The sequence below is a fragment of the Saccharomyces kudriavzevii genome (genome assembly GCF_947243775.1).
Source record: "Saccharomyces kudriavzevii IFO 1802 strain IFO1802 genome assembly, chromosome: 16".
NCBI lineage: Eukaryota > Fungi > Ascomycota > Saccharomycetes > Saccharomycetales > Saccharomycetaceae > Saccharomyces > Saccharomyces kudriavzevii.
In genome coordinates, this window is record NC_079287.1 from 436,486 (window position 1) to 455,518 (window position 19,033).

General features: G+C 40.7%; 11 protein-coding genes and 1 pseudogene across 12 annotated transcripts; 7 read left to right on the plus strand and 5 right to left on the minus strand.

The window, feature by feature from the left end:
* Positions 1-567: 567 nt before the first annotated feature.
* On the minus strand, positions 568-1,542 carry LGE1 (Lge1p; the record flags this gene model as incomplete). The annotated part of the gene is made up of 1 exon (XM_056231798.1): positions 568-1,542. One exon carries the CDS (start codon positions 1,540-1,542, stop codon positions 568-570), a length of 975 nt encoding a protein of 324 aa, XP_056085581.1.
* Positions 1,543-2,300: 758 nt separating this feature from the next.
* On the plus strand, positions 2,301-3,203 carry LEE1 (Lee1p; the record flags this gene model as incomplete). Its single annotated transcript, XM_056231799.1, has 1 exon — positions 2,301-3,203. The coding sequence occupies one exon, from the start codon at positions 2,301-2,303 to the stop codon at positions 3,201-3,203; it is 903 nt and encodes a 300-aa protein (XP_056085582.1).
* A 410-nt stretch (positions 3,204-3,613) lies between these two features.
* KTR6 (putative mannosyltransferase) lies at positions 3,614-4,954 on the minus strand (the record flags this gene model as incomplete). Its single annotated transcript, XM_056231800.1, has 1 exon — positions 3,614-4,954. One exon carries the CDS (start codon positions 4,952-4,954, stop codon positions 3,614-3,616), a length of 1,341 nt encoding a protein of 446 aa, XP_056085583.1.
* Positions 4,955-5,290: 336 nt separating this feature from the next.
* On the plus strand, positions 5,291-6,161 carry SKDI16G2180 (annotated as a pseudogene). Its single transcript is given in 2 exon segments — positions 5,291-5,497; positions 5,499-6,161. Coding segments are annotated over 2 exon segments (870 nt in total).
* A 331-nt stretch (positions 6,162-6,492) lies between these two features.
* On the plus strand, positions 6,493-7,089 carry ARL3 (Arf family GTPase ARL3; the record flags this gene model as incomplete). The annotated part of the gene is made up of 1 exon (XM_056231801.1): positions 6,493-7,089. The coding sequence occupies one exon, from the start codon at positions 6,493-6,495 to the stop codon at positions 7,087-7,089; it is 597 nt and encodes a 198-aa protein (XP_056085584.1).
* A 221-nt stretch (positions 7,090-7,310) lies between these two features.
* MNN9 (mannosyltransferase complex subunit MNN9) lies at positions 7,311-8,498 on the minus strand (the record flags this gene model as incomplete). The annotated part of the gene is made up of 1 exon (XM_056231802.1): positions 7,311-8,498. The coding sequence occupies one exon, from the start codon at positions 8,496-8,498 to the stop codon at positions 7,311-7,313; it is 1,188 nt and encodes a 395-aa protein (XP_056085585.1).
* Positions 8,499-9,013: 515 nt separating this feature from the next.
* DIG1 (Dig1p) lies at positions 9,014-10,339 on the minus strand (the record flags this gene model as incomplete). The annotated part of the gene is made up of 1 exon (XM_056231804.1): positions 9,014-10,339. One exon carries the CDS (start codon positions 10,337-10,339, stop codon positions 9,014-9,016), a length of 1,326 nt encoding a protein of 441 aa, XP_056085586.1.
* Positions 10,340-10,900: 561 nt separating this feature from the next.
* Positions 10,901-12,100, plus strand: CAM1 (translation elongation factor EF1B gamma; the record flags this gene model as incomplete). The annotated part of the gene is made up of 1 exon (XM_056231805.1): positions 10,901-12,100. The coding sequence occupies one exon, from the start codon at positions 10,901-10,903 to the stop codon at positions 12,098-12,100; it is 1,200 nt and encodes a 399-aa protein (XP_056085587.1).
* Positions 12,101-12,371: 271 nt separating this feature from the next.
* On the plus strand, positions 12,372-12,671 carry SGF11 (SAGA histone acetyltransferase complex subunit SGF11; the record flags this gene model as incomplete). Its single annotated transcript, XM_056231806.1, has 1 exon — positions 12,372-12,671. One exon carries the CDS (start codon positions 12,372-12,374, stop codon positions 12,669-12,671), a length of 300 nt encoding a protein of 99 aa, XP_056085588.1.
* A 373-nt stretch (positions 12,672-13,044) lies between these two features.
* On the minus strand, positions 13,045-13,356 carry ELC1 (elongin C; the record flags this gene model as incomplete). The annotated part of the gene is made up of 1 exon (XM_056231807.1): positions 13,045-13,356. The coding sequence occupies one exon, from the start codon at positions 13,354-13,356 to the stop codon at positions 13,045-13,047; it is 312 nt and encodes a 103-aa protein (XP_056085589.1).
* Positions 13,357-13,639: 283 nt separating this feature from the next.
* On the plus strand, positions 13,640-16,036 carry VPS16 (tethering complex subunit VPS16; the record flags this gene model as incomplete). Its single annotated transcript, XM_056231808.1, has 1 exon — positions 13,640-16,036. One exon carries the CDS (start codon positions 13,640-13,642, stop codon positions 16,034-16,036), a length of 2,397 nt encoding a protein of 798 aa, XP_056085590.1.
* A 263-nt stretch (positions 16,037-16,299) lies between these two features.
* NOP4 (mRNA-binding ribosome biosynthesis protein NOP4) lies at positions 16,300-18,342 on the plus strand (the record flags this gene model as incomplete). Its single annotated transcript, XM_056231809.1, has 1 exon — positions 16,300-18,342. One exon carries the CDS (start codon positions 16,300-16,302, stop codon positions 18,340-18,342), a length of 2,043 nt encoding a protein of 680 aa, XP_056085591.1.
* Positions 18,343-19,033: the final 691 nt, after the last annotated feature.

Consider the following 19,033-nt stretch of genomic DNA (forward strand, 5'->3'; position numbering starts at 1 on the left):
GGAAATTGGCAGTGGACATGAAAGTGAGGAAAAAACAACGCTGAAGGCATGGCTTAGGAAGTGCGGAAAAAAGCGATAATAACGAAGAAAGTGGGAAGAAGAAAAGTGAAAAAAAAAAAAGATGGCTTAGCAGAACATTGGTTTTTATCTCGGAGAAGCTGTTGTGACCGGTAGCGAGAGAAGTGACGCAGCAGGTCCTGGGTCAGTGATAATGACGCGCCGCGACGCGACGCGAATGGGAGTGAGGCGGTTCGAGGGATAATAATAATGCGGGGGGTACAGGGTGCAATGTGTGGGTTTCCGTCGTGGGAGCTCGTGGTCCAAATAGGAACCAGCGCAGCGCGCGACCCTACGCTGGTTGAGATATCATGACCTAAACAAGTAGATAATGATCCCAATAGATAGATAGGCGGCTGACAGTCTTGGCTGTTTATCCAGATTATACTACTCCTGCAGCCGGGTAGTACATTCTATCGGCAAATAAAGGTGGTGCGCTGCTTGCTTACATTTCCTCTTTCAGTTTTCGTTTCTTGCATTTACATAGTCTATTTAAAGGTACGGTACACCCTACTGCATCAACAACAGTGAATCCAGTTTTTCCTGGGTCAGCTGGATGTTCAAAGCGTGCTTGTCGCACTGGTTATTTAGAAGTCGCAATTCTAGCACATTAGAATTGACCTTTAAATTTAGGTCCTCCAAAGCAGAGTCGATGAGGTCGCTCTCTTTTAACACCTCCCTTGCTTTCTCACACTCGTTTTCTGTGTTATTTGACTTTTTGATGTTCTTGTCGAAATCCGTTAGGTACAAGAACGGGGAATCTTTCATATCTATTGCTCTTTTCGTTTGGACGATACCGCTGCTGTTACTTCTTTTTTCGGGCGCCTGCGCTGGGTAACTGCTTCCGTAGTGATTACTTAGTGGAGGAGGTGGCGGTGTCTCTTGACGATGGTAGCTGCCGTAGTGGTGGTTGTCGGTGTATGGGTAGGTGTTTCCGTGATATGTCTTAGTACTGGTCACAGATGATACCGAAGGTGGCGGCGGAAGCCCGTTACTGCCAGTGCTGCCGCTGCTACCACCGCTGCTACCACTGCCAGCGCCGGCGCTTATCGGCTGCTGGTACGGATAATCCGCTTGCATGGTTTGGTATCTGGACTTGAGTCGTTTGTCTTCATAATCACCTTGCGGGCCACTCGTGGATCTGCCAGTCCCATCTTGGCTACTGCCACCGTGCGGTACGCGGTAGGTATTCACATTGTTATTGTATCTATGGGGCTGTGCTTGATAATGCCTGCTGTTTCCTGGGTAGTAGGGTTTCGTGTCTGTGTACCCGTTTCTATAGTATCCTGCGGGCTGTCTTGAGTCTCCATCTTGTGGTGCTTGCTCGTAGTCGCCGTTGTATCTCGCGCCATAGGACGTATTGCCGCCTCTATAATACGACCCTCCCGCTCCACCTCTACCTCGTCTGGGAGGGTGATAATTCCCTCTTTGTCCCGGAGGAGTGGATGAGTATCTGCTATAATTACTTCCCGTGTATCCGCTCATGCCTGATTGCAAAACTTTTGAACATCTCACATGATCCATCCACAATGATCGTGGTGTTCTTTTCTTTTGGTTGCAGTTAACTCATTCCTTCCGATGACGATGAAAGAAAAAAAACGCATCAGAGGGTAACGGTCCGTACTTAGTGCCCTCTTAATGACTTCGGAACGGCGGAACCCCGCCACGCCCCGCCCCCCCTTAAAACGTAAAGGTTAAGAATTCTTTGTGCGGACCGCCACAGTGTGCCACGGGATAAGAAGAAGCAGGAGTAAGAAAAGGCGTGGGTAGCATCGTATCAGCCAGCAAGTGTACAATGTGGCAGGGGCAGTGTGGTAATGAAAATGATGTGGAGAATAACATGTTGTGTGTGCGGTATTCTTATCATGAAGTACCTACCAAATATCACCTTTATCTTCTTTGTTTTGTATTATGCACCTCGCTTATCTTGCAATTTTTAAGTTTAATTTCGGTGCTTGGTGTAGTTCTTCCCCCATACATCAGCACAAAATTCATTATTACATCGATACGGTAATGATATGTAATCTGAAGGCCTCTTTTCCTCCTAGCATTATAAAAACAAAGGGTCACTTAGCTACTAGTCTTTTCTTGTTCTCTTTCTGGGATTTCTTGTTTTTACTTGTTTTTACTTGTTTTTACTTCTTGCCCCTTAGTGTCACCAGATCTAGATTTCATTATCTAGAAGCCAACCAAAATCACTACTTCTCTAACAATCAATCTTCACGCTATTATTTGCCAGAAAAATGGATACTTTTGATAACATGTCTGTGTTAAATCATCCGGGCAGTAACGCAAGGAGAAACTCCAAATCAGCAAACGAGATATTTGCACCCCAGATCCAAGATCTGGAGAATATACCAAGATCTTTCAACGATAGCAACGCAAATGTGGATTTACCCAAAAACTACAATGCCGCTAATCAACTGCCCTTTTCGTCCCAACAGCAAAAGGTCATTATGGAACATCTACTGATAACGAAAAACAATTCTCAGCAGCAGAAAGACTACTCTCACGTGCCATGTAAATTTTTCAAGATGGGCAATTGTCAGGCTGGCTCCTCCTGCCCTTTTTCTCATTCACCAGACATCATCAGTTCTGCAAATAATTTGCCCTGTAAATATTTCGCAAGGGGCAACTGTAAATTCGGTAACAAGTGTGTCAATGCTCATGTTTTGCCGAATGGGTTGAAAATGAACAGCAAAGAGCCCATTGAAATTACTCCTCCACATAATAATTACTTTTCTCACGCTAGATCCGCTTCTTTCTCTACTTACATGTCTCCTCCACTCTCTGCACACACGGAATTTTCTCATTCTGCTTCGAATGCAAACTGTTTTACCTCACAATACCCAATGGCTTCACCCCAGAAAAGCCCTGAGATACTAAATACAGAATTCTTTTCTCCTCCTTCTTCTTCTTCTTCGTACATCAATTATAATTACAATAACGCGAATATCAATGCTTACTCTCCCGTCTCATCATCTTCATCCAATATCTGGCAAGAGCAAGGCCAAACCACATTATCGAATTCAAGCGTGAACCAGAATCTCAGGTATCGCACCGGACCTGCGATTCAAGAAGAATCAGACAATGAAATCGAGGAATTATTAATTCATGATTTCAAGTCGAGACATTGTCCAGAATGAAAAGTCGGTTTTCCTCTAATCTTTCCCCTTTTCCAAGTATATTATATGCCACTCATCATCTCATCCGAAAATCCGCAAACCAAGAATAAAAATAAAAAAAAAAAATTGTTTATTAGAAGGTTGGAGTTTTATTTCTTCCGAAAATACAATTGCATTTCGCATCCAATGACTCCTCGAACACTGAAAATTAATCAAAAAAAAGTCAAACCAAAAAAAAAACTGCGACATCATATTAAACCTCAAACAGTTTAATAGTCATTATATATTCACTACCTCCCGATACGTTTTTCATACTTATTAGTTTTGTTTTCCCTTTCCTTTGTTAAAAATTAAATAAATATACATATATATATATATATATTCGTAAATATATATAAACCATGTTTGTTCCTATACACCGACGTTCTGATTTATGGTAATCTATTCCAACCTTCTGGTTTATCCTTCTTTACAATATCGAAGTAGTGTTCACCACACGACGTACTTCTAAATGTGAAGTCATTTCCTTGGTCGCAGTCACAATTATATTGATTCCATATGTCGTCGTTTAAGGGACAGCTATCATACTTTTCATAATGGAATCCTACATTTTCAAAGAAATGTATTTTATCCTTGGGCAACAACATAGATAACCCAATCGTATGGATAATAGAATCACTCCATTTCCAGTAAAATATACCACCTTCTTTGTCGATGTACTCAAAAAATTTCCTGTAAGCCGGTGATCTATAAAAGTTCAAATTACCGATTTCGAAATTCGATATGAATTCACAGTTGTTGAAATCTTCAGAATCCTTTTTCGTAACAAATGCCTTAAAGTTATCCTTTGCAATGAGCTTGGGGAAATCCTTACCAAATTTTTTAGTAACGTCCCAAATTTTCTCATTAGCCTCCTTCGCCTCACTCATACTCAATGTGAACCCGAAAACTTTGTTCTTATCTTGCATCCATCGGAAAAGGTCATAATCGATATCACAGTACAACTCAATACCGGGATCCACTCTCCAATACCAATCGAACTCATCCAGGGCGGGATGTCTCCAAAAAAACCCTGCTAAATATCTAGCTTGATATCTGACGGCTCTAGAATCACCGTCAGGGATATTTGCTAGGGCAATTAATGAATCAGCCGCTTTATTTTCTTCAATCCATTCCGGGTATTTCCATTCGGCCTCAGGAATTTCAGCAAATGTAATATCGACTACTTCGGGATTTCCATTCATAGAATCGGTCATGGCTTGTTTAATCATTTCCTTTTTCGTTTCATCAAGCTCTCCTTGACTGAGGAAAACCCATGGGTAAGCAAAATTCTTGTTGAATTTAACTTGCACCTCATCAATAGATTGCAAGATTTGGGTCATGGAATCCCGTTCAGTAATTAATGAGACAAAACATGCCTTTGGTGGAGATCCTCCGTGATTGGCATACGATGGTACCATGTAACCTAGTGTCGTTTCATTACCACCGAAAGATTTGATCTTTTCCTTGATGGCATTGTTGGTTGCATTTCTGATGGCATCTTCCTCCAAGGACTGTTTCAATTCGGCTTCTTCTTGTGCATATTTTATACGTCTTTGTTCCTCTGCACTGATTTTGGCAATAGGCTGCAGGGCATTCGGAAGGTATGGCGTAAGGTATTCTTCTGACATCTTCCTTGCAGTCGGATGATTCAACGTGACCATTAGAGCCAGTACGAAAACAAACGAAATTAATAGAAACCGTGCGATTTTTTTACTCAGAAGGAAATGCATGATACACTTATCGTTACTCAATAATGCAAGAGCTTGGTAAAACACTCAGTATTCACGTGTCTTAGAGTAGTTGCTCACAGCATAATTTTTATTCAAGCAAAACTCCGGCATAATTGTCGAATTAAATATCACATGTAACTGGAATGTTATTTTTTTCTCTTCCTGTAAAGCAACAACTCGTGTTTTACGAGAGCGCCACTTAAGAACCAGAAAAAGATAACCGGTGATGAGTATATATGACATGACTGAGAATAAAGAAATGCATAGATAGAGGAGGAAGTACCATATCATTAAATAGCGAAAGCAGTACAGAGAGATAGGAAATTTTCACGAAAAATGTCTGATGTAATACAAAAGAGAAAAGCAAAAATAATCAAAACTCTACAAAATCCGGAGCTGACGAGGCTCATAGAGGACCCGTCGAATCTGGGTATTTCTTTGCATTTTCCAATCAGCTCATTGCTGAAAAGTAACAAGTGCGTTCCGATGCCCATGCTTTCCACCTATAGTTTGACAAGCAATGGTTTCAAGGATTGGCGCGCGTGACATCCCTTTAGATCTATCTGCTGAGGCTAATATCATCGATTTTTATTGGGATGTCATCTTATGCATGGAATCTCAGTTCATATTGGATTGCAACCTCTTAGTTAAAGATAAAGATAACAAGAAGAGACCTGTGGCTAAAATGTTAAAAGATAAGTTAGTGGACGATATGAAAATTACGCTGAAGAGACTGATTTATACTGAAAATACTAAAAAATATAAAAATTATGATGTTAACGACGGTTACGATTGGAGGAAATTAGGCTCACAATATTTCATACTTTACCTCCCTTTATTTACGCAGGAATTAATTTGGAGTAAACTGAATGAGAACTACTTCCACGTTGTATTGCCATCTTTACTGAAAAATAAGAGCATTCATGATAACCACAGTAATTACATAAACAAAGAATGGCTGCTTGCTCTCCTAGAGCTAACCTCTGATTTGAATCAAAATTTAAAATTCGAATACATGAAATTGAGATTATATATTTCAAGAGATGATTTGATAAATAATGGATTAGGCCTTCTGAAAAATCTTAATTGGATTGGTGGGAAACTGATCAAGAATGAAGATAGAGAAATTTTGCTGTATTCTACGACAGATGCTATTTCTTATTTATTAGGTGATGAAAATTTTGTAATCTTAGAATTTGAATGTTAAATATCTCTATCGAGCCTGAGACATCTGACTATCTTTTCTTTCTTGGATGAGTTGATGAGCTTCCGTATTTTCTCTAAAATCTTTATGACCAAGAATTATCAATATATGCACGCACATAAATATATATATATGTATGTATGTATACAACTCGGGTTCCCATCCCTCCTGTTCGAGATTTATGTGAGTATTGGCGTAGCAATAAAAATATGTTTACATCACATCACCTTCAGGAAAAACGTAAACGGAAAATCAAAAAAAGTGAAATCAAATTCATGTAAGATTCAAAATTAAACGTGGAGAAGAGTAGAGGTATAGAAAGCGTAGTACACACATGTTTCATTTAGTCAAGGGCCTTTATAATAATTGGAATAAAAAGGAGCAATATTCAATTCTAATATTAGGTCTAGATAATGCAGGCAAAACGACATTTCTGGAGACACTAAAAAAGGAATATTCTCTAGCATTTAAAGCCCTGGAAAAGATACAGCCTACGGTCGGGCAAAACGTGGCAACAATACCCGTTGATAGTAAACAAATCTTGAAGTTCTGGGATGTGGGTGGACAAGAGTCTCTAAGATCAATGTGGTCAGAATACTATTCCCTATGTCATGGTATAGTGTTTATTGTGGATAGCTCAGATAGAGAACGACTGGACGAATGTTCCACAACTTTACAATCTGTCGTAATGGATGAAGAAATTGAAGGTGTGCCCATCTTAATGTTGGCTAATAAACAGGATAGACAGGACAGAATGGAAGTACAAGATATAAAGCAAGTGTTCAATAAAATTGCCGAGCATATAAGCGCCAGAGATAGTAGGGTTTTGCCAATTAGTGCATTAACTGGGGAAGGTGTTAAAGATGCTATTGAGTGGATGATTGTTAGATTAGAGAGGAATAAAAAGTCAAGACCGCCAATATATAAATGATAAAAAAAAGAAAATAATCCCATATGATTCATCTTCAATCTCGCGGTTTTGAGTTTGTAGCACTTTTTATTCGGCATTTTTTTTAATATACATGTGTAAATTATATATATATATATATATATATATATATATATATATTGTATTTGTTCATTTTCAACTAGTAACCTTAATACCATCATTTTTTCACCAAGTTATTGCTTCTATCTTTTTTCCTCATTGGGTTAATGATTTTCTTCCTCTATGTGATAAACTAAGTAGTTTGGCAAGCCAAATACATTGTAATTTAGTCTCTTAGCCATCTTGGCAAATCCTTCGGTTTCAATCAAATGGTAGAATGGAAAATTGGGGAACATAGCACCGTCCCTGTGAACGTCCGCTTTAACCAAGGTACAGCCACCACCAACACCGTCCAGCGCCATTTCTTCATTTGGTAGGCCATCGGCGTTGTAGTGATGCGCCATGAGCGGTCTATAGGTGGCAATCTCTGCATAACCCTCCACGATAATCTCATCGTCACCCATCTGAGAGGCTATTTCCAAACCAGTATCACTTTCTTGCCAATTGTTGAAATCATATGGCCTAATCGACGGCTGCTTTTTCTCTTGATCATAGAACCTTTGGTAGATGTTCGCAGCTAAGACGGCTTTGTCGTGTTGAGTCATATCTTGAATTAAAGACACCGGTGTCTCTATGATATCAGCGTCTAGCCACAAAATCCAAGAAGTGTGGGGACCTATCGTAGAAAATAGCAACTCGTTACGTGCCAGAGCCATTGCCGCACGTCTCTCCTTTTGAACGTCTAAGGCGTGTCTTTCCTTTTCCATTAACTTATCAAAACTCTGAGAATTCTGTCGCAAGATAGTGATTTTACTAAATCTTTGAGTTTTCTTGTCGGTTTGGACTTTTTTAATGGCGTTCTCCAAATTTTTCAATGCTAAATCACCAGTGGCTGTTCTTGGTGTAATGAATCCCAACTCGATCAACTCCCGCGGATAACTTAACTGCAGCAGATTGTCCCAATATTGTTGATGAAATGTTTGCATCGGAGTCAGTATTAAAACATGTTCCTTATTAACAGCTGCGTCTGAAGTAGAGTGTAATTTGTTCAAATCGTAATGAGCAATATGACCTTCAGGAATAATGTCTTCCACGTGATCGTTGAACAACCAGCCGCTTTTCTTCTTATAAGAATACTTTGGCATCTTATATTTCTTGGTGAAAGGGAAGTAAAATGTGTTTTCCTTTTCGTGTGCCCATTTGTATTGAGAAATGGATTGCCCGTCAAGTCCTAGTAACGATTGATCCCTTTGAAAGAAGACAATATATATCAGAAATATAGCCAAAAGAGGCAGAAAAATGCTTAGCCACGGGTTTTTTCTTAAACGGTATGATACATGAGAAAGTGACATCGTTCCCTATTTTTCGTCCTGGCTATTTCAAATTCTTTTGCTTGAAAACAACTATAAATTATTGATTTTCTCCTCCACCTTTTGCAAACTATGGAAGTAAGTATAGATAGGAAATAACAGGACTCAAGTGCAGCTAATAATCAGAACTTTTACACCTGTTGGGACTCCACCTAGTTGAGAATTTCGCCTCCTTTACCCTTCTTGATCTGGTGTTTCGTTTCACCTGTATCAGAACACTGCAAGGCCAAATCCGTTACAATTGAAAAAAAAAAAAAAAAATAAAAAAAACAACTGACCAATATGGTCGTGATTAGTGATGATAATAGCGACTGTTAAAAACAAAGTGACGACTCTTTCTTCATTTTTATCAGTTTATCAGCTTATATAGGTTGCGTATGTACTTAATTGTCCTTGGTGTGTGTGTGTGTGTGTGTGTGTGTGTGTGTGTGTGTATGAGTATGTATGAGAGTATGAGTGTGAGTGTGTGAGTGGGCATGTGTGCGTGTGTGTTACCATCACTTGCCTGTCCTATGATGCGATGATTTTTTAGCCAGCTCCTTTGATTCATTCCAAACCTTGTTACATATGCTCATGAACATTCTTTTGTCGACATTGCTGGAGCTCAGGGGAAATTCAAAGGCAAATATGTGGGAGGAGAGCCGGATTTCGCCCTGGAGAAGAGTGGGCGACTGCTGCTGCTGCAAACTCCGCTGGAACGTAGTGAAGGTGGGCGTGGGAACTGCTCCGTCCTCGATGGCCAAGTCGGTACCCTCTTCATCGTCTTCATTGGGTTCAGCGTCATGCCACGAGCCCCTGCTCGTGCTCGTGCTCGTGCTTGTGCTTCTAGTTTTGGTGTTAGCTGAGAGTAAAGCATCTTGTTCCAAGTGGTATTCCTCTGCAGGAATCACATCAGCTGGGCCCAGGTCCGTGTGCTGATGCGTGGGACTGACATTTGCACTTGAACCCGCACTTGAGTTCCTTGAACCTTCCTCGGATCTCCTGGATTTCCCAGTAGAGGCGGTGCCACTCAAGGGCGAATCGGAAGAGTCGTTCCCCCTTTTGTTTCTGTACCCGCTGGCAGCATACTCGTTCTCCTCAAACGATCTAGTGTTGCTGCCCTGCATGCCGAACGGAATAGAGCTTCGTGGGCCTATTGGATATGGATAAGGCCCATAGGGCGTCATTATTGGCTTGTTCATCATGTGAGGCGGAGGAATACCGTACGGATTGTAGTACGGAGACATTATGTAACGGTTCATGGGCATGTAGGGGTTTATTGCTGTCATAATGCCCGCTGAGGGCATCGGTATCTTCCCGTAAGTGCTGCTATTGCTATTCACCTGTATGGACTGCCTAGAACTGGCCTTTCCCAAGTATTGCACACGAGGCTGGAACTTGGAATGCTGTGTAACTTGTGCGGGCGCGCTCTTCACGCCTTGGCTAGTGATGGAGGGGAACTGCACAGAGTTCGACGAAGCTGAACTGCCCTCTTTAGAACTAGAAGCATGTGTGCTGGTGTTACTATCCAACAAGTTCAGCGGCGCTGGGACCTTACCTCTTTTCAGTGATTTCTTCGGATTCTTCAACGGCTGGATTTTCCTCTTCTTCGTAGCAGCAGCCTCACGATCTAAACTTCTTTCACCAGAATGATCGTCCTCCGGGCTATGCTCCAAATCTGGTCCCTGGACAATTGCATTTTCGTCTGGCGGACTTTTTTTTTCGTTGTTGTTGCTGCCACTGGCACTCCTTGCATTGGCTTCTGCCTCTCCAGCTACGTCTAGCGTTGCTTTAGTCATCGAATTATCTTCACGGGTTGTTCTCAAACGTTCTGACACGGTCATTCTCACTTTCTGTTTTTTCAAAAGAAAATGCCCAAATCTCGTGTTGATTTGATTCTCTTGAACTACGTTTCTTCTATATAAGTGCAAAAGCGCAAAACGCAAACCGGAAAACCAAAATAAACGTAATAGCAGCCCCGGCAGGTAACAGATGTAAAGAACAGCAGCATCAAGTGGCGAAACTGCTGCTTATAAGTAACGTTCAAGGCCTGCCACGCATGCATGCAAGGCCCGTGCAAGCCTACTGCTGCTTGTTTCATCATTCGCCCGCGTTGAGCTCAATCCGGGAATTTTTCACGCTTGCTGCTGCAGGTCACTGGCGCCGATTCCTGCTTTTCTGTTTTTCAACCGGCGGAGGAGGGATGATTACTATAGTCCTTGTAGAGTAGTGAGTGTCCTTTTTTTGGCTTTTCTTGTTTCCCATTATCAGTAGCATTTGCTCGCATTGCTTGACGGGTTGCAGTTGGTTTCTTCCCTTTCTTTTTCTTTTCTCTTCTCTTTTCTTTTTTCTGCTGCACCATAAGAAAACACTGCATTACATAATTAGATATACGCTTACACGCCATGTCTCAGGGTACATTATATGCTAACTTCAGAATCAGAACTTGGGTTCCTAGGGGCCTTGTCAGGGCTTTGAAGCTGGATGTCAACGTTGTTGCGCCAGACAGTGCTGCGGAGCAGTTTGCGAGGGACTTCCCATTGAAGAAGGTGCCTGCCTTTGTTGGTCCAAGGGGCTATAAGCTGACCGAGGCCATGGCCATCAACTACTACTTGGTCAAGCTTTCGAAGGACGAAAAGGTGAAGACCCAGCTATTGGGTGCTGAGGATGATTTGAACGCTCAAGCGCAGATCATCAGATGGCAATCGCTGGCTAACAACGACTTCTGCATCCAGATGGTCAACGCTGTTGCCCCTTTGAAGGGTGACGTCCCTTACAACAAGAAGAACGTCGACGGGGCCATGGACGCCATTGGCAAGATCGTGGAGGTCTTCGACGCTAGATTGAGGGACAACGCCTACTTGGCCACCGAGAGTATCTCTTTGGCTGACTTAGTCGCCGCTTCCATCTTCACCAGATACTTCGAAAATCTCTTCGGTCCCGAATGGAGGGCTCAACATCCAGCCATTGTCAGATGGTTCAACGACGTTAGAGCTTCTTTCTTCTTGAAAGACGAATACAAGGATTTCCAGTTCACGGAAAAGCCACTGGCTCCTCCACAAGAGAAGAAGGAGTTCAAGCCAGCCACTACCGAGCTTGAAGCCTTTAATAGAAGACTAAGGCACCCATTGGACTTGTTGGAGGAGCCAACATTCGTCTTGAATGACTGGAAGGGAAAGTACTCTAACGAAGACACCAGATCGGTTGCTTTGCCCTGGTTCTGGGAACATTACAACTCGAAAGAATACTCTCTGTGGAAAGTCACTTACAAGTACAATGATGAATTGACCTTAACCTTCATGTCCAACAACTTGGTCGGCGGTTTCTTCAACAGACTGAGTTCCTCCATAAAGTACATGTTCGGTTGTCTAGTCGTCTATGGTGAAAACAACAACAACGGCATTGTCGGTGCCATCATGGTTAAGGGCCAAGACTACGTCCCAGCCTTCGAAGTCGCTCCGGACTGGGAATCTTACGATTACGTCAAGTTGGACCCAAACAATGACGACGACAAAGAGTTCGTCAACAACATGTGGGCTTGGGACAAGCCAGTTTCCGTCAACGGTGAACCAAAGGAAATTGTTGACGGTAAGGTGTTGAAGTAAGTCCTAACCGCTACTTCCCTTGTTAGAGCCTTCTCCCTTCACTGTATACCAGGACGGTTCCATCTATATAATTTGTATAACACAACACAGGGTAACTATTTGCTTTTTTTTGCTGTGAAACAGTGGGCCAAAAAAATGTCACTTTTTCTTTCCCGGATCACCACCACCTGTATGTTTGATATGATGGATGGAAGATTAACATAGCGTGTGTTCGACTCATCAGAAGAAGGACTCTTTTCTATTTTCTGGGTTGCGGGATTTTCCTGTTGTCATGACCGAAGAAACTATTACTATAGACTCTATTTCGAATGGGATACTGAATAACCTACTAACCACGTTGATTCAGGACATCGTCTCTCAGGAAGCTACCCAACAACAATTGTTGAAGACGAGGTACCCGGATCTTCGCAACTACTATTACGATCCGAACGGAGCTCTTGATATCAATGGATTGCACAAACAACAAGAGTCGTCCCAGTACATCCACTGCGAAAATTGCGGCAGAGACGTATCGGCAAATAGACTGGCTGCCCATTTGCAGAGATGTTTAAGTAGGGGCGCTAGACGTTAGAGCTAGAATGGCGGGCCTGTGAATGAACGACATGTGCATATGAACATGGAAGGGTTTTTATACACTATCTAGCATTCGCATAGGGAAGGCAAGCTGCTATTACTTTCAGGCGAAATTCTGCGCGTGGAGGTTCAGGTAATCATGTCGTAATATCTTAAAATAGAGGCAAAGACTATTTAGCTAGTAGTTATATGTTGTATAATGGCTTCTCCATATACAATGTTATGTGATACCTCATACTTTCTCATGTGTCTGAGTCGCGCATAGATACGTCTCATAACGGTGCGCTGTCTATTTATGAATCATTGCGACACATTGCAACCTTGGGTCCACAATTCTCATTTTCGTTTTTCTGCTCCCTTTTTGTACTTTATTAGATACTCAAATAGTCCGCAGCAAGTAACAACTCTAAGGACATTTCAGTCGGTATGTCAAACTCTGGAATCTCATCTTCTTCATCGTCTTCTTCCACGTTGGTACCGCCGTATTTGAAGTTGTAGTTCAGATACTCTACAACCTTTTCTAGGATATGAGAATCAAACTGTTTGAGTTCTATCCGGCCTTTGTTTTCCTCAAAGGAGCCTTCAATCATGGCCTTTAAGGTCGGTGAAACCATAGCAGCAGATCGTGATACTTCATATTCCTTATTGTCCTTTGACACAAGCGTGACTGGATCTTGACACATTTTACCTAATTTTATAAATATCTGCAGGAACAAAAAATACGAGGCCTTGCTAAATTCACAGCTTTTGATATGCTTGCGTTTTCCTTTTTTTTTTTTTTTTTTTTTCTTGCTGGTTCAAGTATAGCAAAGCCTTAAGTAGTAATATCGCTTACAGAAATCACGTAAAAAAGCTGAGACATATCCCTAATGGTGATAAACGATCATCTCTATATCCAAAAAAAAAAAAGGAAATAAACAGGAGGAGTACAGAGAAGTGAGCCCACTTCTATTTCCTTTTAGTATAATGAAGAACCCTAGCTTTGACTGGGAAAAGTTAAAAGATGTATTTTATAGAAATAGAGCCATTGGCGAGTTGAAATGGCCAACACAATACGAAGACTACAGATGTGCATTGTCATTAACCGTCATTGCCGTAGAGATTCAAGACTTTCTACAGGTATACAATTACTTTGGACAATTGCTAGGCAAGATCAACCTACAGAAAATACATGAAGATGTAATAAAGTTTGAATTTGACAAAGACGAAAAGCTGACACTGGTTACCAAAAAGTCTATAAAGATTGTAAAAAGTTGGTCGCCGCTAGCAATGGAAAGTGTGCCGTTGGAAGATGCAAGCCTGGACACGATCTGGGATTATCATGGCGGAATCATGCTGTTAAAAGAATCTCGCGATATATACAAGTTAAACGGAAATCAATGGGAACTTCTTTATAAGAATAAAGATAAGAAATACAATTTATTGACGAAGAACCATTGGAGTTGCAATGATGATTTTATCATTCTTTTAGATGTGGACCACGTTTATCAAATAAGTACTTCAAATGGGACACTATTGAAGCTAATTTCAGATTCATCATGGCACAACTTAACTATCTCATCTAGAGGATTTATCTGTCTTTATAACATGAAGTACAACAAATTGCAAATTTTCAAAGATCCAACAAGAGTATTAATGGAACACGACTTGGATTCCGCACCAGATGATATATGCTGGTGTGGAAATGATACTATTGCTTGCTCCTTCGAAGATGAAATCAAATTATATGGACCGGATGGCCTGTATGTCACATTTTGGTACCCGTTTAATGTAACTAATTTGAGGGCGGAAATTGATGGTTTGAAAGTTATTACTACGGAGAAAATTTACTTTTTATCAAGAGTACAACCTCAAACTTCTAACATCTTCAGAATTGGTTCCACTGAGCCAGGGGCTATGCTTCTTGACTCGTTCGGTTTACTGGAGGACCACGCACCCAAAGCAATTGAAATCCTGAAGAATTTCGTTCTAGAAAAGGGTGTACTAGATTGTATTACCGCCGCAGTAGACGAATTCGAACCCAAGTTGCAAAAAACATTATTGAACGCTGCTTCCTTTGGGAAGGCTTCCTTACAATATAAGTCCTTCAATGCGAGCATATTCGTAGACGCCTGTAATACGATAAAACTATTGAACTGTTTTAGAAGTTTTGGTATTTTCTTGACCGCGGAAGAATACAAGAGCGTCTCTTTGAAAGGTGTCATTGATAGGCTGTTGGCATATCACAAATATTATGAATGTATACAGATATGCAAACTGGCTGATAAACGGTTTCTCTTGGGATACGTATTTACGGAGTGGGCAAAAGACAAAATCAAAGTTAGTTCTGACATGGAAGATGATGAATTGCTAGAGACAATTAAATCTCGGCTGAGTGCTATAAAGGTTATGGATACGATACAGATGACTGCTATTGCCAAAGTGGCATATCTTGAAGGAAGATTCCAGTTATCCAGAAATTTGGCATTGTTAGAGAAAAATGAGGAAGCTAAGATTGAGCAACTTTTTGACCTTGATGATGATAGTATAGCTTTAAGGGAGTGTATTAAGGTACAGAACTCCGGTTTAACAGTTTCGTTGTTAGTTGCACTCTCAAGAAAGCTAACAAACTCTCAACTGACGAAGCTTTTGATCATTGATATGTTCAACAACCCCTTGTATCTCTATTATATGAGGGCAGATAAAGCTTACTTGTACGATTTTTACCGCCAAACAGATCAATTTATTGACTTGGCCCACGTATTATTGCAGCAAGGAAAGGAACAACAATCTTTGCACAGCTTTTTACCGCAAGTTAAAGATCTTTATGGCAAAGTACAGAACAGTGAATTGGCCAATGATGTCATGGAACAGCTCCAAAGACAAGAAAAACTATGGATATACCAGGAGTCCCTAGGCAAAAGATTTGGTATCTCATTCACTGATATGACATTGGATCAGACACTTTCAAAATTGATTGAAACAGGACAAGAAAAACAAGTGAAAGAAATAGTGAAGAAGTTCAAAGTAAGTGAAAAAAAGCTTTATCACTTAAAATGTAAAATGTTAGTAGAAACTAAGAAATTTGATCAACTACTTCAGTTTGCTCAATCGAAAAAGTCACCAATTGGTTACATGCCCTTTTATAGATACTTGAAAACGAGAGGGCATGTAAACGAAGCTGCCCCTTATGTCAATATGATATCTGGTCTTTCTTACCAGGAAAAGAAGAAGCTTTACATTGATTGTAGGAGTTTTCGCGATGCAATTCAACTAGCGGGCAAAGAGAAAGACATACCGGGACTGAAGGAAATATACAATATTATTCCTTCTAATGAACCAGAATTGAAGGCACTTACAAATGAAACAATGAGTAGGATATAGTGATGATATATAGAGGAGACAATGTAGATTTTTAACCTTCTATCGAATAAGAAGGAGCAGCTATTATTTACTTTATTTTTTATAGGGTTACCCAAAGAACGCCGAAGAAAAAAAAATATTTTTCACTGAAAAATTTCAAGAGCACATCTCATCTCATCATTTGCTAATTATTGAAAACTAGACCCTTTCCCTCAATAATATTAGTGAGATTTCTTCGTAAACTAGTTAGAAGGTAATAAAAGTTGTTAGACTATAAAGGTGAAATGGAAGAAACAATAGAGAGTGTTGAAGCACCTACGAGCAACGTCTCAAAACAAAATGACAACGGCTTAGACATGAAGACTTTGTTTGTCAGGTCCATTCCTCAAGATGTCACAGATGAACAACTTGCTGATTTCTTTTCTAATTTTGCCCCAATTAAGCATGCTGTTGTTGTCAAGGATACCAACAAACGTTCTAGAGGTTTCGGATTCGTTAGTTTCGCTGTAGAAGATGATACAAAAGAAGCCTTGATTAAGGCCAGAAAGACCAAGTTTAATGGACATACCTTAAGGGTAGACGTTGCCAAAAGAAGAGATCGTTCAAAGAAGTCCTCTGAGGGAGCTCCAATGAAGGCTTCGGAGTCTTTTGAGAAAACGATTGGTCAGAAAACTGAAAATGAGCACGATGCTGATGGTGAAGATTCTATGCTAAAGGGTAAGCCCAAGCTGATTATCAGAAACATGCCATGGAGCTGTCGTGATTCAACTAAGCTAAAGGATATTTTTAGTAGATATGGTACTGTTGTAGAGGCTACTATTCCACGAAAGAGAGATGGTAAATTATGTGGATTTGCGTTTGTGACTATGAAAAAAATCAGCAATTGTAGAATTGCTTTGGAAAACTCCAAGGATTTGAAAATTGATGGTAGAAAAGTGGCTGTTGATTTTGCTGTTCAAAAGAACAGGTGGGAAGACTATAAAAAAGCTCAACCAGAAGTCAAGGACGAGAGCAATAATGAATCTCAAGATGAGGATGAAGAAGTAGATGATGAGGACAAGCAAGTAGAGGAGGACTCAGATGATGATCCAAAAACTGAAGAACCAACAAGAAAAGTGCAAAATAAGAAGGAAGAATTTTCTGTTTTTGTTCGTAACGTCCCATACGATGCAACTGAAGAATCCTTAGTCGCACATTTCAGTAAATTTGGTAGTGTAAAATATGCTTTACCTGTTATTGACCGGTCTACAGGACTGGCAAAAGGTACCGCTTTTGTAGCTTTCAAAGACCAATATACATACAATGAGTGTGTCAAGAACGCACCTGCGGCTGGCTCGACTTCTTTATTGATAGGTGATGATGTCATGCCTCAATATGTATATGAGGGACGTGTTCTGTCCATCACTCCAACATTAGTAAGAGAGGACGCTGGTAGAATGGCTGAGAAGAACGCCGCTAAGAGAAAGGAAGTATTAGGGAAAGCTCCAAGCGAGAAGGATAGACGTAATTTATATCTATTGAATGAAGGTCGAGTCGTCGAAGGTTCAAAGATGGCAGACTTGTTGACTAATACTGACATGGAGATCAGAGAAAAATCTTACAAGTTAAGAGTAGAACAACTGAAAAAGAACCCATCTTTACATTTATCAATGACTAGATTGGCTATTAGAAATCTCCCTAGAGCTATGAACGATAAAGCGCTAAAGGCCTTGGCTCGTAAAGCTGTCGTAGGCTTCGCTACGGAAGTAAAGAACAAAGAAAGACACCCATTAAGTAAGGAGGAAATTATCAGATCCACCAAAGAGAAGTATAAGTTCATGAGCCCAGACGAGATTGAGACACAGAAAAAGAAAGACAAAAAAAGTGGTGTTGTAAAGCAAGCCAAGGTTATCATGGAGGTTAAAGGATCAACTGCAGGAAGAAGTAGAGGGTATGGTTTTGTAGAATTCAGGGATCATAAAAATGCTTTAATGGGACTAAGGTGGTTGAATTGTCATGCCGTTACTGTGGATGAAATTCTAGAAGGTTTAAACGATGAAGAAAAGGAACAAGTAGTGAATGACTTGGGTAAGGGAAGGCGTTTATGTGTCGAATTCGCAATTGAAAATTCTAATGTTGTTAAGAGAAGAAGAGAACAGCTGAAACAAGCAAGGACCAAGAGAGAGAGACCAGATAACGAAGATGGTGAAGATGTTCGCGAATCTGGCAATAAGAAACTAAAGAAGGAAGAAGAGACAACCCCAGCCAATTCCGACGACAAAAAAATGGGCGAAGATATAAAGAGGATAATCGGGTTTAAACGTAAGAGAAAGCATGGCAAAAAATAATGGCTTAGTCATGTTTGTGGGGAACTTTAATCTGTTTTTCTTACATATGTACAGTATTTATAAAAGTAGATAGACGATCTCTAAATTATTCGAACGTTTTCTAGGTGTTATTCTGATATGATTCTGGTAGAACTGGAAGTTAATCCCCTGTATGGTCAGACCCAACAAAGTGGAACCACATGTGCAGCACAAGCACTTAGGCTCAGCATGCCTCCCGTTTACTACGATATCAGCAGCAGCAGCAGTGGTGGTTAGGTTTGAGCAAGTTTCTGTCATATTACCAGCACCTCAGGACGGAAAACAAAAAAAGAAGGTTGCATTTGCAAAGGTCTACTCTTCCTGTCTCTTGCACTGGCAGACAGTTTTCTTCTTTCTTGGATGGGATGGTCTTACCACAAAACTTGTATTAGTTGACATCTATTCAGCTTACCTTGTTTGCTACGCCTAAATTGTGTGGTGTCATTGCCCTCCTGGTCGAGCAGCCACTTCGTCCAATTTGTCTTCTGCAACAATCTATAACGAAGCTTTCACATAATAGGGAGATGGACGAACCACAACGGACCTAAGATACAGCGTTATCCATATCGGACAACCCCCATGTACAGTACAGTGGCAGTACATTGTTGCGGTATGAATACCGGAGCAACTCTGAGAACTAGCCTTTGACGTAGTTTACACTCATTTCTCATGA